Here is a 16,968-nt window from a genome sequence, read left to right on the forward strand (position 1 = left end):
AATCTTCCTCAAGGCCCAGACCCAGTGTCATTTTGCCTGTGACTTTCCCTGTCCGCTCTCTTTGCCACACTGTACCCTATTTCCAGCCCCCTAAAAGTGGATTGCTTTCTTGGCCATGTTCCCATGGCCCTTGATAACTCTCTCAAGACCCTCATCACACAGAATTGAATTTATCTGTGCTTGTGTCTGTCTATCCCAAAGGCCTGAATTTTTTGAGATCCTGTGTTTTGCTCACCTTGGTAATCAGGTCCTAGCATGGAGCCTGGTGCATAAGAGTTTGCAGAATTGAATGCACTTTCATGGAACCACACACAAGCCTATCTTTTTTCTTAGTCTCTCAGCACTATGAAGATCACATCTGGTCTTCATATTCTAAATTCCTAGAGCAATGAAAGCATAAAGTGGAGTTTAGAGAGCGTGCTTTCCTTGCACTATGTTCCGATCATTCCTGAAGGTGCTAGTCACCCTTTGCCTAGTCCCTAGGATTCCACGGAATGTCGCTGCTGTGACTACCAATGAAGATTTTTATGTAACTGAACTGGTCAACTAGCTCTTCCTTGGTTGCAGAGGAAGGGAAAATGAAATCAGTCTGGGGCAGATCACCCAGAGCAATAACAGGCTTGCTGCGCAGTGTCAAATCCATCCTCTGAGTAAGTACAGAGGCTTGGGCTGGGCGTCTCAGTCCTGGGCTCTGAGGCTCTTCACCTCTCTGAGTCTCCCCAGCCTCCCTGGTCAAGCACCTGCTCTAAACAACTCTCAGGGTAATGTGAGCATTAATGGTGGAGCAGGCACTAGGTGCCAGGCATAGGGGCACCTAACTGCATATCTGGTTTAACTATTTAACACAGAACACTCATTTCCCAGGTGAGGGCTCCAGTGAAACATTTTCTCTTCCTCATCACTATTCCAGAGCTGCACCAAGGCAGCAAGTCTAAAGAATCTTTAATACCACAACACCATCATATTAGGAAGGCTTTCTGTGTGTTTTGGGGGTGCAGGTAGGATCAGAGAGCTATGTAGTTTAATACATTTTTCTATGCTTGTCAACAGTTCCTAAGAAAAAAACGACGACAGAGAAAGGTGCCAGGTTCTAGATCTATACAGATCTAGCTCTAACCTCCTAAGATGGATCGACCACCATCCTCACCCTCTTTCATTTCATGTACCCCAATCTCCACCAAACTGCCCCCTGCCCCAGTGCCCTTTGGCACTCCAGCCTTTGCAGTCCGTTCCTTCTCACAGCAATTCCTGTTTCCCAGTTCTCTACTAGGAGACTCCTTCCTTCACGACCTTTCTCTGACTCATTAGCAGGCCAGCCATTACCCTTAGACCAGAAACGATGTAAGAGCAGGTCCCGGGACCTGCTCATCTTTGACTGGCTGGCTCTTGGAACATTAGAACAGCTCAAAAAATATTTGTTGAATGAATGATTACACGGACAAAAACATCTCCTGTACTCCTTCAGGATGGCACTTACAATACTGAATTTGTAATCTTTTATCTACAAGCTGGACCTTTTACCTGCCTCCGAGTTCTTTGAGAACAGGGCATGAATTTACCCGTCCTGGTTAGCCCTAGTCTCTAGCATGGTGCACGGGTCATTGTAATTGATCAATACGTGTTTGCAGAATAAATGAATGAGCAGAGAAATTTCATCTTGGATTTTTTGTTTGTTTGTTTGTTTTTGAGATGGAGTCTTGCTCTGTTGCCCAGGCCTGCAGTGGTGCAATCTTGGCTCACTGCAACTTCTGCCAAGTTCAAGTGGTTCTCCTGCCTCAGACTCCCAAGTAGCTGAGATTGTAGGCATCCACCACCAATGCCCGGCTAATTTTTTTATTTTTAGTAGAGACGGGGTTTCACCTTGTTGGTCAGGCTGGTCTCAAATTCCTGACCTCAGGTGATCCACCTGCCTCGTCCTCCCAAAGTGCTGGGATTACAGGTGTGAGCTATTGTGCCTGGCCTCATCTTGTACTTCTTTTTTTTTCTTTTCTTTTTTTTTTTGAGACAGAGTTTCGCTCTTGTTGCCCAGGCTGGAGTGCAGTGGTGCAATCTCAGCTTACCACAACCTCTGCCTCCCAGGTTCAAGTGATTCTTGTGCCTCAGCCTCCCGAGTAGCTGGGATTACAGGCATGCGTCACAACGCTCAGCTAATTTTGTATTTTTAGTAGAGATGGGGTTTCTCTATGTTGGTCAGGCTGGTCTCGAACTCCCAGCCTCAGGTGATCTGCCTACCTCGGCATCCCAAAGTGCTGGCATTACAGGCATGAGCCACCGCGCCCAGCCTCATCTTGGACTTCTTAAGCCCAACTCACCAAATCCAAAGTAATACAGCATAAGATATTCAGAAGTAACTTCTAGACCTCAGTTTCCTGAGCTATAAAATGAAAATTGAATGCCGTGAGTTCCACTAAGCCCTAAGATTCTATAGCGTGGAAAGGTCGTAATTACCACCATCACTGGAGCCCAAGAAATCCTGATCAAAAGACTTGGCATTTGGCTGCTATAGAAAATACTACACTGTAGCAGAAATTATTGTTATAGGTGCTCCATTTATTCCTAATGCCGGCAACCCTTTACCTTCAAGATAAACAAGAGCCCAACAATAATAGGGCTTCCTAATGCACATGTGGAAATTTAGGGCACATCCGGGGAACTGGCATGGTTTCAGGTGCTTTCAGTGGGCTTTTGCACTGGAAATCGTTTATGCTTTTGTGATCATTCAGATGGTCGAGCTTCTGGACGCTGCAGCAAATATTGCCAAATACTCGATCTGTGGGGCTAATGTCAGCATCTGAGCCGTGCTTATTGCAGGAGTCATTATCCTAAGTATGCACGATTGCACAAGACTCTTACAAAGTGATGGTGTTTAGTCTAGTTCCTACGTGGTCTAAGTATAAAATATATAAGCTTTCACCATTCATAGCTACAGCAAACAACATCGCTGCTTTTTTTTTTCCTTTTTATTCAGTCTGTCAACGGAGTTTATGAGCACCTACTACAGGTTAAGCAGGATCCTGATATGGAGCAATGAGGAAAGCAAAGCCCTCTCCCCTTAAGATGCCTACAATTTAGTGAAGACAAAAATAAGCAGACACATACATGCTTATGAAGGCAGGCAGTAGCAAGCACTATGGAGAAAAATGAGACAGGCAAAGAGGACCAACGGCGCCTGGGCTGCTCTGGGAAGTCCTCACTTTTAACTCTGCCTTACACTGAGTCGCAGATGACAAGGCTTCTCCTCTTCACGGAAAATTATCTCCTGGAGCCTCAAGCTCTTTCTTTCCTATCAGGAAGGCTAAATGAACCAGCAAGTGTCAGCGTCATCAGAATAGAGCAGAAAACTAAAACCGTGAGGCTTTTTGCCCCTGGGATTCCAGCTCACAGCCCCCAGTGGAGCATCCACGTCAATCTGACAATTGTAGGAATTCAGGGGACACAGGCTGGCACTGGTCTTTTCTAGTTTTATTTTATTTGGTTGACTCATTAATGTATATAGTCAGTTACTTCATCCCGGAAAGTATTTTTGTATTGCTATAGTCTCCATGAGAAAAAAAAATTGATTTGATATCAATCTAACAATAATTCTGGAAACTGAGCATGTGAAGCTAATACTGGTCTGTGCACAATTATGTGGCCATTTATGAAGACAAATGCCAGAGCATCTAATATAGGACACATCCTATGCCAGGTGCTGTGGAGAAACAGAGTCCCCAGTTATGGGCTTTGCCTTCCTGCAGCATGGAGCCCACCAGGAGAGGGAAGACCTGCTCAATGTTACCACGCCACATAGTGGGGCCGGCTAGGCTTAAGCCTTAAGAGAGGTACTGACACATCACAAAGGCAGGGATGGCTTCAAGCTATGGGGATCAGGGCTGTCTTCACAGTGGCTGTTGAGCTAAGATGGAATCTACCAACCCATTGCTATGTGGCTGCTCCAGCAGCAAGAATGACCCAGTCCCGGGCTGCGTAAGGGGCCCCGGTAAAACGTGTGCTCAGACTACCACATCTCAGGTGATGACACTCCAAGCCTGGGCAACAAGTCCTCTGGCCTCCCCACCTCTCTTCTCTCCCCCTTATTCAAAGCCACCACGGGGTTCCACCTTGCCCCCCACACCAGCCTCCTCACCAGTCTTGCTGCTCCTGTCCCTGTGCCCCGAGTCTGTCCTCCACACAGCAGCAAGGGCAATTGTTTAGAAACCTCCATCAGCATAAGCATCTCTTGTGTAACACCATCAAATGACTTCACCCTTATGGCAAAATCTAAACCCTCACCAATGCAAGCCCTCCTTGATCTGGCCCCAGGCACTCCTCCCATCCCACTGCCTACCACCTTCCCTTCCATCACTCAACTCCAGCCTCACTGTTCCCCAAGCAAACTACTGTCACTCCTGTCCCAGGGCCTTTGCACGTGTTTTCTGCTCTCCCAAGAATGCTGTTCCCCAGAAACCACATGGCTCTCTCCCTTACTTCTTCCAGGCCTCTTAAAAGTTGTCTCCCTAGACAGCCCTCCAACCACCCCACTGAAATAGGCACCTTGACCTTCCTCCTCCCCAGCGTCTCCCGTCAGCTGACTTCAGGTATGTGCCCATCCTCTTAGCTATTGTCTATTTCCTTCACCAGCACGCACAGGCCACCAGCACGCAGACTATTTTGTCTGTCTTGTTCAGTGCCTAGAATAGGCCTGGCACAGAGTGGGTGCTTAATGAGTGCTGTGGAATGACCCCACACAGGCGAGTGGGAGTATATTCAACATGCCTTTCCTCCCTGCTCTCATCAGCCCCCGCCAGCACTTGACTTCCTCGAAGGCTGAATGACTTCCAAATATCTATCTTTGGGCTGGACCTCTTATCTGAATTCCAGGCTCAAATATCCAACTGCTTACTATATATTTCTGCTCGGATTCCTCAGAGCCTCCTTACCGGGATCTGGACACAGCTCTGCTTTTGACTCCTCCCCCATGTTTCCACACACCGGTCCACTCCCAGCATCTCTCATTTAGCGGATGGTGCCACCACCCACCTGCCATGGAAGCCAGTCCTCCGAAGGTCATTCTCAAGTCTCCTTCCCCTCAGTGCCCCATCCAACCCATCACCCAAGCCTGCTTGGCTTTGCTCCATCTCCACAGCCACGACCCTCATCTAAGCTGCCCATACATCCCTCCGGTGCTGCTGGGCTCACACAGGCTCCCCCACTGCACCACTGGGCCCTCCGCCTGTTTTCCATGAGGTAGCCAGTGAGACCCTTTAAAGCACACCCTTAATCACGTCACTCCTGTGCTTCAGTCTGTGGTTCACTTTCCTCTATGCTCGGGAGAAAGACTGGAATCCTTCATGTGGCTTCTGCAAGGGGGGAATATTCAACCAGGACACAGCAATACAGCTGCGCAGGTGTTAAATGCTGAAATGCCCCACTCCTCCAGGTCAGTGGCCACTGCCGCAGGCTTTTTTTTTTTTTTTTTTTTTTTTTGAGACAGAGTCTTGCTCTGTTGCCCAAGCTGGAGTGCAGTGGCTCGATCTTGGCTCACCGCAACCTCTGCCTCCTGGGTTCAAGAGATTCTCCTGCCTCAGCTTCCCAAGTAGCTGGAATTACAGGTGCCTGCCATCATGCCCGGCTAATTTTTTTTATTTTAGTAGAGACTAAATAGTTCCACCATGTTGGCCAGGCTGATCTCAAACACTTGACCTCAGGTGATCCACCCACCTTGGCCTCCCAAAATGCTGGGATTACAGGCATGAGCCATTGCGCCGGCCTGCTGCAGGCTCTTAAGTACCCCATCCCTGCTGCTCTGGCTGCTGTCCCCCACCCAGGCCTCTTCCCTTCAGTCAGCAACTATAGGGTTAACGTCTGGTGCAGCTGGTGAGCACACACATGCATGCACACACACTGCTCTGGCCCAGGGGCACGCTGTCCCAGTTGTTTATAATTTCAACTTCTAGTTTAGATTCAGGGGTACCTGTGCAGGTTTGTTACATGAATGTACTGCATGACGCTGAGGTTTGGAGGACGTATGATCCTGTCACTCAGGTAGTGAACACAGTACCCAATAGTTAGTTTTTCCACCCATGCCCTCCTCCCGCCCTCCCCCACCCATAGTTCCCAGTGTCTCCTGTTCCCATCTTTATGTCCCTGTCTCAGTCGCTGAATGTTGTGACTCTCGCCCCTACCTGTAAGCTCTAGCATGATCCCAGCTCCACCTCGCCTGGCCTCTCGTGCTGTCTGCACTGCGCCCACTCTGGCCTTCCTTCAACCCTCTGCTCCTTTCCCTGCCTCTGGGGCTTTGCACAGGCTGCTCTCTAAGACCAGCATATTCTCCCTCGCTTCATCTCATTCGCCCCTGCTCCTCCCTCAGCTCAGCTGTTTCTTCCTCATGGTAGCCTTCTCTGACCTCTGACTCTAAGGAAGTCCTCTCATATACTCTCTGCCTTCCATTCATGGTTCCTAACATAGTTTTTGGTATGCATATCTGTTTATGTCATTATTTGATTAATAGCTGTCACTGCCAATAGATTACAGTTCAGAGTGGATAAGGACCATGATTTTAAAATGAAATTATTCTATTCCTTCAGCCCAGCTCTCCATATACATGTGGAGATGCACAGGAAGTACATTGGACACAGCCATCTAAAGTGCAAACAATAAATTTTAAAATTGGCATTCATATAAGGGGGCTCATGTATGCATGCATGTGTGTGTTCTTACATATAAATTTCTTCTTTCCTGTAGACATGGTAATGATAATGATGATAGAACATTAGTAGGCACAGTCTATGCAACAAGGAACTGCCCTGAATATTCAGACGTCTCTTATATAAGCCAAGAGTTCCTCTTTCTACACTACTTAATTACTTCCTATTATGGCAAACAGTATGCATTCTTTCCACAAAAACATACTATTTGAAAGTGTGTTACTTATGTAAGGATAAGTATTTGCCCTGTTACCACCACCACAGTCCATCAGCTCAGAAGATTCAAGCTGAAAGCAAATTATCTTGCCATGACCCCGGGACAACAGCTTGCTTTTATGCGTGTTTTAAAGAGCAGAAAGCTCTAGTAGCATTAAGAGGCTGGCCCTGTGCACATTAAGCAGATGCAGGATCGTCCCGCTGGGTGCACTCGTGGGTTTCATGCAGGCATGGGTTCAGTCACTGGAGTCCTTCCCCCACTACCAGGACTGTCCCGCCAACAGCAAAACCAAACTGCCCTGTGCAACCAGAATGAGGTTCAGAGAACCCTGATCAGCTCCTTTCCAGGCGCAGTCACCCGCAGCTACCTGTCCTGCTCAGCCATAGACCATAAGACAGGGACCAACAGGGCCACATCTGGCAGCTGTGGGAATTAACCAGCAGCAAGGGGCTTTGCGCTCGATGCATCCTTTCGTTCCCTTCTGACACTCATTGCCTAACTTGCAGCAGTATCCTCTTTGAAAGAGAGGCCAGGCTTAGCCAGGACTGCAGTCTTGAGTCTGAGGCAGGAGCCTCCCCTCAACCTCAAGCAGGGCTGACAGCCACTTGTCACTGGCGCTGAGCCGATCGGAAATGGTGTCAATAAAGTGCAAATAATGCCTCAGTGCTTGCTGCTCTCTGAGCCCAAAATGAACCGAAGAGGTGCTCTGAGGAGAGAAGGCAGAGTGACAAGGCAGTTACACCAAGGCCTCTCCAACGGGAGACCAATCAGGACATAGCTATTCCCCGGGTGGCATCAAAATCTTCCAATTTCACACAGAAAATGAGTCCTGGCTCAAGTCTCACACACGTTCAGTTGTCCCCATTTTAGCTGAATGGATTCCTTTGACAGCTAAAATCTTAACCCTTGGAAGGCCTCTGAAGGTGTGATTCACCTCCACTGAGAACTGCACTGCAGAGAAACACATCTGCAATTCTCCAGTCATAGCAAGAACAAAGAAAGCCTCCAGGTGTGCATCTCTACAAGCCCAAGAACACATCCCAGGTGGAGAGAGTGAGCAATCCCCCTGCCTATGGGGGGCTGGGGCAACACAGCTGGAGCCTGTGCAGCTGCTTTTGGAGGTGTGGTGCTAAGAAGGTCCCAGACCCTGTCTCCCGAACAACTCTCACACCAGGACCCTCACCCTGCCCCCAGACTTTGCTGCATCCACCTCTTGGCATCAAAAAATGGGCTCAGACTTTCAACCTGCTGTGCAAAGGTCAGCCTGAGCGGATGCTTGGTTACAACCACCACAATGTCCTTTGGGCTGTGGATATGTGGATGTTGGCATTTCTGGGTGGAGGGATGAGAAAAGGGGTGGAGGGCCTGGTCCCTCATCCAGTTTGCAAATTCCAGTCAGGTCCACATACCTCACTTTCCCTCTAAAGTGCACTGCCAGAGGCTTTGCTTCCTATCACACACCTACTTCTGTTTCCTATCACACACCACACTGCTCCATTCTCTCTGATCTTTTAGCTGTGAATTTCTGCCACTGCAAGACCATCTTAATCCAAATGGGGTCTCAGTCCTAGGAGTAGGGGCAGGTAGTACTTTGCATTTTATTTATTTATTTATTTACTTACTTATTTATTATTTATTATTTTTTTTTTTTGAGACAGAGTTTCACTCTGTTGCCCAGGCTGGAATGCAGTGGTGCGATCTCAGCTCACTGCAATCTCCACCTCCTGGGTTCTAGCAATTCTTCTGCCTCAGCCTCCCAAGTAGCTGGGACTACAGGCGTGCACCACCATGCCCGGCTAATTTTAGTATTTTTAGCAGAGACAGGGCTTCACCATATTGGCCAGGCTAGTCTTGAACTCTTGACCTTGTGATCTGCCCACCTCGGCCTCCCTAAGTGCTGGGATTACAGGTGTGAGCCACCACGCCCAGTCTATTTTATTTTATTTTTGAGATGGAGTCTCGCTCTGTCACCCAGGCTGGAGTACAATGGCATGATCTGGGCTCACTGCAACCTCTGCCTCCTGGGTTCAAGCAATTCTCCTGTCTCAGCCTCCCAAGTAGCTGGGATTACAGGCATGTACCACCACGCCCAGCTAATTTTTGTATTTTTAATAGAGATGGGGTTTCTCCACGTTGGCCAGGCTGCTCTCAAACTCCTGACCTCAGGTGATCTGCCCGCCTCAGCCTCCCAGAGTGCTGGGATTACAGGTGTGAGCCACTGCACCAGACGGTATTTTGCATTTTAAACAGGGGCAGGAAGGGTAGGGAAACTGTAGATGAGGGGGTAGGACAGAGGCATGTGGCCCATGGAAAAGTTAACCTACATTCAGAAAATCTGGCCCTGCTAGCTTGGAAAAGTCATACAAGCCACTAAAGTACAGAGGAACCATGAAGACATTATGCTAAATAAAAGAAGTCAGTCACAAGAAGTACAAATATAGCAGGATTCTGCTTCTGTGAGGTCCCTATAATAATTCGTAGAGATTGGAAGTTGAAGGGTGGTCACCAGGGGCTGGGGAGTAGTCGGAAATGAAGCGTAAGTGTTTAAAGAGTACAGAGTTTCAGTTTTGCAACATGAAAAGAGTTCTGGAGATGATGATGGTTACAGGATAATATGAATGGACTTAATCCCATTGAACCGTATGCCGAAAAATGATTAAGACAGGAAATTCTATGCTGTATATTTTACCACAATTAAGAACACATTTTTAATGGCTAAGATGGTTTTAAAAAGGTCGCAATGGATAAGTGTATTCTAAATTAGAAACAATTAGCATGTGTAACTAAACAACTTAATTGGCAGGCAAGTATCTACAAACAAACAAAACCTGTCACCAATCCACAACCCCAAACCGCACACCTGTTCCCTTCCTGGAGGGTCATTTCCTCTCTATTCAGTCAGTTCCTGGATCTTTGGCTCCAAGCCTGAGTCTCTGCCCTCCAACCCAACCCGAACACATTTTGTTTCCTAGCCAGCCCCTCCTGAAGCTAAGGCTCAGCTGTGTCACTCAGGAGCCCTGGAGTGCCAGCCTCTGTGCCAGCCCCGCCACCCTCAACCCAAGCCCACCTGCCTTTGTCAGCACCTGACCAAAGCGGGGCCTCATTCCCCGACTTTCTTCTCAGGCTAGCCGAGAACCCACACAGACTGCCGGTGGACAAAGGAGACTGAACGTCCCTACTGACACAGTATCTTTCAAAGGCTCTTCCTCCTGCCCCAATTCAAAGGCCACATATTCTAAGACAACAGCAGGGACTGACTGGAACTTCTAAGCGAGGAGACTGCAGGGGATCTATGCGGGCCTCGCCCACACTGTTCAGGCATCAGCACTTCTCTGTGGGGCCCTGGGCCACGGCAGAAGTGGAAACAGCAAGGTTAGGGCCTTCCGCAGGCAGAAGCCATGGGGGAGTTTTGAGGCCACTGGGAAAAGGTTAATAGAGGCAGTTTCAAAGCTCTCAGGAAATGGCATCAGGCAAGAGCTACTCTTCAGAGACAACAGGCCTGCCTCCATCCCGCTTACCTGGTTACAGGTGTTAATGTCTACCCCATTCCGCAGGTGATCCAAAGCTTTGTCCAAGTTACCTGATCTTGCTGCTCTCAGAAAGCTGGTAGCAGCATCGGCCTGTGAGGAAAAACAACAGGCATTGAGTGTCCTGGGTATATTAATGACTTCTCTGCCCCATTCAAGCCCCAGGCCCCTGCAGAAGCCCCTGCATCCTCTGATGTGGCACCCTGGTGCCCACAGTGACACCAGGTGTGCACAGGAGCCCTAGAGCCCCTGGTTGGACTGTTCTTGGGGTGAACCGCCTTCACACCCAGGCCTCCTTTCCCGTGGTTTTTCGTTTTTGTTTTTTTAAGAGAGTCTTACTCTGTCACCCAGGCTGCTGGAGTGCAGTGGCACAAGCACAGTTCACTGCAGCCTTGAATTCCTGGGCTCAAGAGATCCTCCCAAGTAGCTGGGACTACAGGTGTGCACCACCATGCCCAATTATTTTTTTTAAACTTTTTTATAGAGACAGGGCATCACTATGTTGCTCAGGCTGGTCTCAAACTCCTGAGCTCAAGCGATCCTTCCACCTTGGTCTCCCAAAGTGTTGGGGTTACAGGCCTGAGCCACCGTGCCTGGTCCCCTTTCGGTATTTTTATAACCAAATGTTCTTGGTTTGGACTCAGGAAGTATCAGCCTTTGAGAGGGAGCCCATTCCAATGGCAAGCACACAGCACAGCCTGGTGTCTCCTTGCTCTGAGGTTTCGGGGGCTCCAGTCTTGCTGAAGAGTTTGCAATATCACAGAGGTCCCTGGCCCCAAGAGTCATGAATGCAGGCACCAAAGGAACCAAGCCTGGGCTCTTTGGAACTGTTTTGTGTTTTTATTTGCCTGTTTTTCCTTTTTAGAGATGGGGTCTCACTATGTTCCCCAGGCTGGTCTCGAACTCCTGGGCTCAAGCAATCCTCCTGTCCCGGCCTCTGAAAGTGCTGGGATTACAGGCATGAGCTACCATGTCCGGCCCTGTGTTTTTGTTTTTTAAGTAAACAGCACATAGCACTTACTATGTGTTAAGAACCATTATTAGCACTTTACATATACAGTCAAACCCATTTATTCAACCAACCGTGGATGGAAAATTTGCAGGAAAAGAAAATAAAAATAACGATACTAAAATAAAAAGGAATACTAACAGAAGGCCGGGTGTGGTGGCTCACGCCTGTAATGCCAGCACTTTGGGAGGCCGAAGCAGGTGGATCACGAGGTCAAGAGACTGAGACAATTCTGGCCACCATGGTGAAACCCCATCTCTACTAAAAATACAAAAATTAACTGGGCGTGGTGATGTGCGCCTGTAGTCCCAGCTACTCAGGAGGCTGAGGCAGGAGAATCACTTGAACCTCGGAGGTGGAGGTTGCAGTGAGCCAAGATCGCACCACTGCACTCCAGCCTGGTGACAAAGCAAGACTCTGTCTCAAAAAAAAAAAAAAAGTAATACAGAAAAGCAATGCTGTATAACAATTATTTACAAAACACGTACATTAGGTATTATAAGTAATCTAGAGATGATTTAAAGTATATATAAGGATGTGGGTAGGTTATATGCAAACACATTATCACTTTATATGAGGAACTTGAGGAATCTGTGGATTTTGGTATCTACAGTGGGTTCTGGAACAAATCTCCCACGGATACCAAAGGATGACAATGATATATATTCACACACATGCACACGCACACATGTGCATTTTATCCTAATTTTAAATACCCAAGAGGTAAGTAGGATTGCAGAGTCCCATTTTATAGATGAGCGGGCTGAGGCACAGAGAGCAGAAGTGCCTCGTGCAGCGTCCCACAGCAGGGAGGAGGCACAGCTGGGACTCAGATGCAGGCAGTGTGACTCCAAAATTCATGAGCTGAACCTCCCAGCTCTGCAGCCAGCTTGGTCTCAGCTTTAACACCGGGTGCCCCCCACCAGATTTATTGAATGAGAGTGAAGCCTTTCTGTTCCTTAGCTGGTGCTACGTCACCCACCCCATGCAGCTCAGACCCTGCCCCCAGGAACATCTGTTTGCTTTAAAGATGAGTGACAGCCAGAGAGGGTGAGAGCTGAGGACAATAAAATAAAGTTTACTAATTGATATGGTTTGGCTGTGTTCCCACCTAAATCTCATCTTGAATTGTAGCTCCCATAATTCCCACATGTCCTGGGAGGGACCTGGTGGGAGGTACTTGAATCATGGGGGCTGGTTTTTCCCATGCTGTTCTCATGATAGTGAATAAGTCTCATGAGATCTGATAGTTTTATAAAGAAGAGATCCCCTGCACATACTTTCTTGCCTGCTGCCATGTAAGACATGCCTTTGCTCTTCCTTCATCTTTTGCCATGATTGTGAGGCCTCCCCAGCCATGTTGAACTATCAGTCCATTAAACCTCTTTCCTTTATAAATTACCCAGTCTCGGGTACATCTTTATTAGCAGTGTGAGAACAGGCTAACACACTCACAAAGACAAATGTAATGATTAAAGTCCAGTCCTCAGGCATTGGAGCTGGTGGCCTAGACTCAGAGCCACTCCACTGGGTCTAGCTGAGTGCCCTCGGGTACTTAGACATCCTCAGCTTCTATTTCCTTATCTGTAAGCTGGGGAGAGTAAAGCCTTTCTTGTCCCCTTTTCATGATGCTTAAAGGAAATAAATAGTGCTTGGCGCATAGTTGCATACAAGGCTGAGTTGAAGGTGTGAGAGTAGTCATGTGACAAGCCACAAATGGGAGAAGCATGTGACGCCATTCCCACAGAAGACCCACAGTGGCTTTCTCTCCACCCAGGCACTTTGTCTCCTTCCTCTACGTGCCCTCCTAAAAAAAAAAAAAAAATGCTGCAGTGGGCTGCAGTGGTGGACACAGTGGTGTCCCCCAAAAGATACGTCCACACTCTCATCCCTGGAACCTGTGAAGGTGACCTTATTTGAAAAACAAGTCTTTGTAGATGTAATTAAGTCATGGATCTTGAGATGAGATCATCCTAGATTACCTTGGCTGTCCCTAAATTCAATGACAAATGTCCTTATAAAAGACAGAAAAGGAGAAGACACACATGCACACATGTACACATGCACACACACAGACATGCATGCACACATGCACACACACAGATGAACATGCACACACAGATGCACACACACACACAGATTTGCACACATACAGATGCATGCACACACATGCACACCAAGAGATGCACACATACACATACACACATGCACAGACACACACACACACGCACACATACACGTGCACACAGAGACCCATGTGCACACACACACGTGCGGACATACACATATACACATGTGCACACACATGTATGCACACACACAGAGGTGAAGCTATGTGAAGACAGAGCCAGAGACTGGAGTGTCTTTAGCCATGCACAAGGAAGCAAGGAACCTCTGGGAGGTGGAGGCTCATGGAAGAGGACCCTGAAGCCCTGGAGGGAGTGTGACCCTGTGGAGGCCTTGATTTAGACCTCCAGCCTCCAGATGTTGAGAGAACACATCTCTGTAGTGTTAAGCCACTAAGTGTGTGGTGATTTGTTACAGCAGACATGGGAAACTCATGCACACACTAGTGATGACCACCCTTGAACACCCTTGAACACAGAAGACTCCAAATCTACAGCCGAAGACCAAATAGAACTCTCATCCTCCTCCCCAAAGCAGCGCTTCACGTCTTCACCATTGAAACAGGGAGTCCCCAGGGTGTCAGCAGTAGGGCTCTCCAGCCTTCCAGACAGGGGTCCTCCCTCCACATTCAGGTGCTGCCCCGCACCACCCGCCAACCCCGCCCACAACCCCAGGCCTGCAGAAGTACCGCTTCCTCCCTCTGCCTCCCAGCCAACCTCCTCCATCCCTGCCTCACTGGTCTTCCCCAAATCCTGACTTCCTGCCAGCCCTTCCCAACCTCGGGTCCCACATGGGCCCTCTATGATGTAAGCTCAAGTTCAAGTACAAGCCCTGTGGCTGCCTGCTCATAAAGCACACTCATCTCGTTGTCCCCATGGCGGCAGGAGCCCCTTCTCACCTCCCTTGTCCTCTGTGACATTCCCATGCTCTGTCTACCTCCTGGCCTGCACGTTCCTCCTCCCTGAGCCCTGAAGCTCTGTCTCCCTCTGGTTTGCTAATTCCAATCCTTCTTCTGTTCAAGGCCCCGATGGTGGCTACTTCCTGCATGAATGACACTATGCTTAGACACTCAGTATTTCATCTTTAAATCTAGAAACCACAAAACAGGAGCTTGGTTGTTTTTTTTTTTTTTTAATGCACTTAAAATATCTCTTTCTCTAGCTATTTAATTCAGGCAAGTCTTGTCTCCCCAGCCAAACTGTTTGCTTCTTGGGGCAGCGACCAAGTCTTCTATCTCTTTTGAATCCTCCAGAGCATTAAGTGTCTGCTAGGGCGAGGCCTCCCTTGACCTAAAGCACATGACATTCACATCCTAGGTTCCTCAGCAAGGCATCTGTGGGGCAGGAAATATTTCAGAAATGAAGATCAAACTGTTGGCTCTCTAGGCACGAGCTGGGTTTCCAGAGAAAACCCAGTCAAGGTTTAGTCTCTCAGATAAATGTCTATTTATGCCTGCTGATTCAGAAAGTCTGTCTAGATTCAATTACTAGGAAAAACACTATATTATTCCCCAAGAATAAGAGTGTTAAAGAGACATTTCTCCCACCAATTAACTACCATTTATGGCACAATAATAGGATTCAGGCTGAAAACCTGAGAATGGGTGGATAAAAATAGACGCAATATCTGCTAATGACACTGTTTGACTGTTCAAAGCACTGAATCCAGGAAGCAAAGAAGAATATTTATGACAAACTGGCTGGGCGCGGTGGTTCCTGTAATCTCAGCACTTTGGGAGGCTGAGGCGGGTGGATCACTTGAGGCCAGGAGTTAGAGACCAGCCTGGTCAACATGGTGAAACCCAATCTCTACTAAAAATACAAAAAGTAGCCGGGCGTGGTGGTGCGTGCCTGTAATCCCAGCTACTTGGGAGTGTGAGGCAGAAGAATCAACTTGGACCTGGGAGGCAGAGTTTGCAGTGAGCTGAGATTGCGACACTGCACTCCAGCCGGGCAACAGAGTGAGACTCTGTCTCAAAAAAAAAAAAAAAAAAAAAAAAAACCACATACATAGAGGGTAAGGGAAGCCCCATCTGGACTTGACTGAGGAAGGCTAAACCGTTTCTGTCGTTGCCATAATAGAATACTAAAATTATAATACCAACCATTGGGTCAAATGTATTACCAGCATTATATCTTTTAATTCTCATCACAACCTGTGGGTAGGTATAATTATTATCCCCATTTTAGAAGTGATGAAACTGAGATTTGGAGAGGTTAATAACTTGCCCAAGTTCTGCAGATAAACACTTGGGGTGATTCAATCCAGGGGTACCCCACTGAAGTATATGCCTTTCCACTGCCCTTGACCCCAAGGGTGTTCTCAGCAATTTCAAGCCTGAAGGTGTCCAGGCAGCCCTGACAGGCGGGCGGCTGGGCAGGCCTACATGCCCATGCCAATTAAACAGTTAATCCATGGCAGAGGAAAAATGCTGGGAGGTCCCACTAGGTCTGGGCTCTGTCCCTGAGCACTCTATTCAGACCAAGACAGGTCTCTAGAAAGGAACCATCTAGTTCCAGCCCTTCTTGTCACTGATGATAAAATTGAGGCCTGGGGAAGTAAAGTGACTGGCTAAGGTCACCTAGATAGTTAGCAGTGAAGTGCAACTGCTAAAGCTTTTTTTTCCTTTCTTTCTTTTTTTTTTTTTTTTGGTCTTCTACAGACGTAGAGTAGTCAGGACTCAGTAGGATCCTCAGGGCATCTGGGAGGTGAACTACAGATAATGATGCCACTCCCAGTAGCAACCACACATCACTTAGTTTAATTCTACAATGTATTTACTGGGGTCTTATTTCAAGACCAATATCCTGCTAGGGTAAAGAGAGAACAATAACTCAGAATAGAGGTCCTTGCTCTCTTGATCTGAACAATCAAGTGATTGTGTTATAAAGGGGTCATATGTGCATGCATGCACCCATGGATCCATTCCATGAGTATTCATTGAGAACTTCCTAAGGGCCAGGAAATATTTCAGCTACAGAGCAAATGGCCCTTGTTGGGATGTGACACTCATCTTTACCATCATGTTCTGCTAAGTCCCTACTGCCCATCTGTCTAGTCCAACTGCTCCAATTCAATGACCTGTCCTGGGTACATTCAACAAATGCAACAGGGCAGGAGAAGTGTCCAATGAATCCAATGTGTTCCATTCAAAATATTTACCTGAGCGCATACTGACCCGAAAAACAACAGCAACAAAATACAAACCTGACCAAGGCTCATCCATTCCCAGATTGGGAGGCCAGGAGGTCTGCTCATCCTATACAGAAAACTAACCCACCGTGTCCACAAATCCCGGTCACCAATGAGGCACTGGCACCTCTGCTGTGCACCCCACCAAAGCTGTCTTCTGGTGTCTCTTCCTCTACTTGTCTCCAGCTTCATTTTAATTTAATTCTACCT

The 16,968-nt window shown here is 47.8% G+C and overlaps 1 protein-coding gene across 23 annotated transcripts in view; it reads right to left on the reverse strand.

Moving 5' to 3' along the window:
- ANK1 (ankyrin 1) overlaps positions 1-16,968 on the reverse strand; it is a 245,627-nt gene that overhangs the window by 97,186 nt on the left and 131,473 nt on the right. For all 23 annotated transcript variants that reach the window (XM_015145302.3, XM_077943561.1, XM_077943550.1 and 20 more), the window contains exon 2: positions 10,422-10,523. In XM_015145302.3, the coding sequence (XP_015000788.3) occupies positions 10,422-10,523 (102 nt within the window). The remainder of the gene's footprint in view (positions 1-10,421; positions 10,524-16,968) is intronic.

This window comes from Macaca mulatta, chromosome 8 (genome assembly GCF_049350105.2).
Source record: "Macaca mulatta isolate MMU2019108-1 chromosome 8, T2T-MMU8v2.0, whole genome shotgun sequence".
Classification (NCBI taxonomy): domain Eukaryota; kingdom Metazoa; phylum Chordata; class Mammalia; order Primates; family Cercopithecidae; genus Macaca; species Macaca mulatta.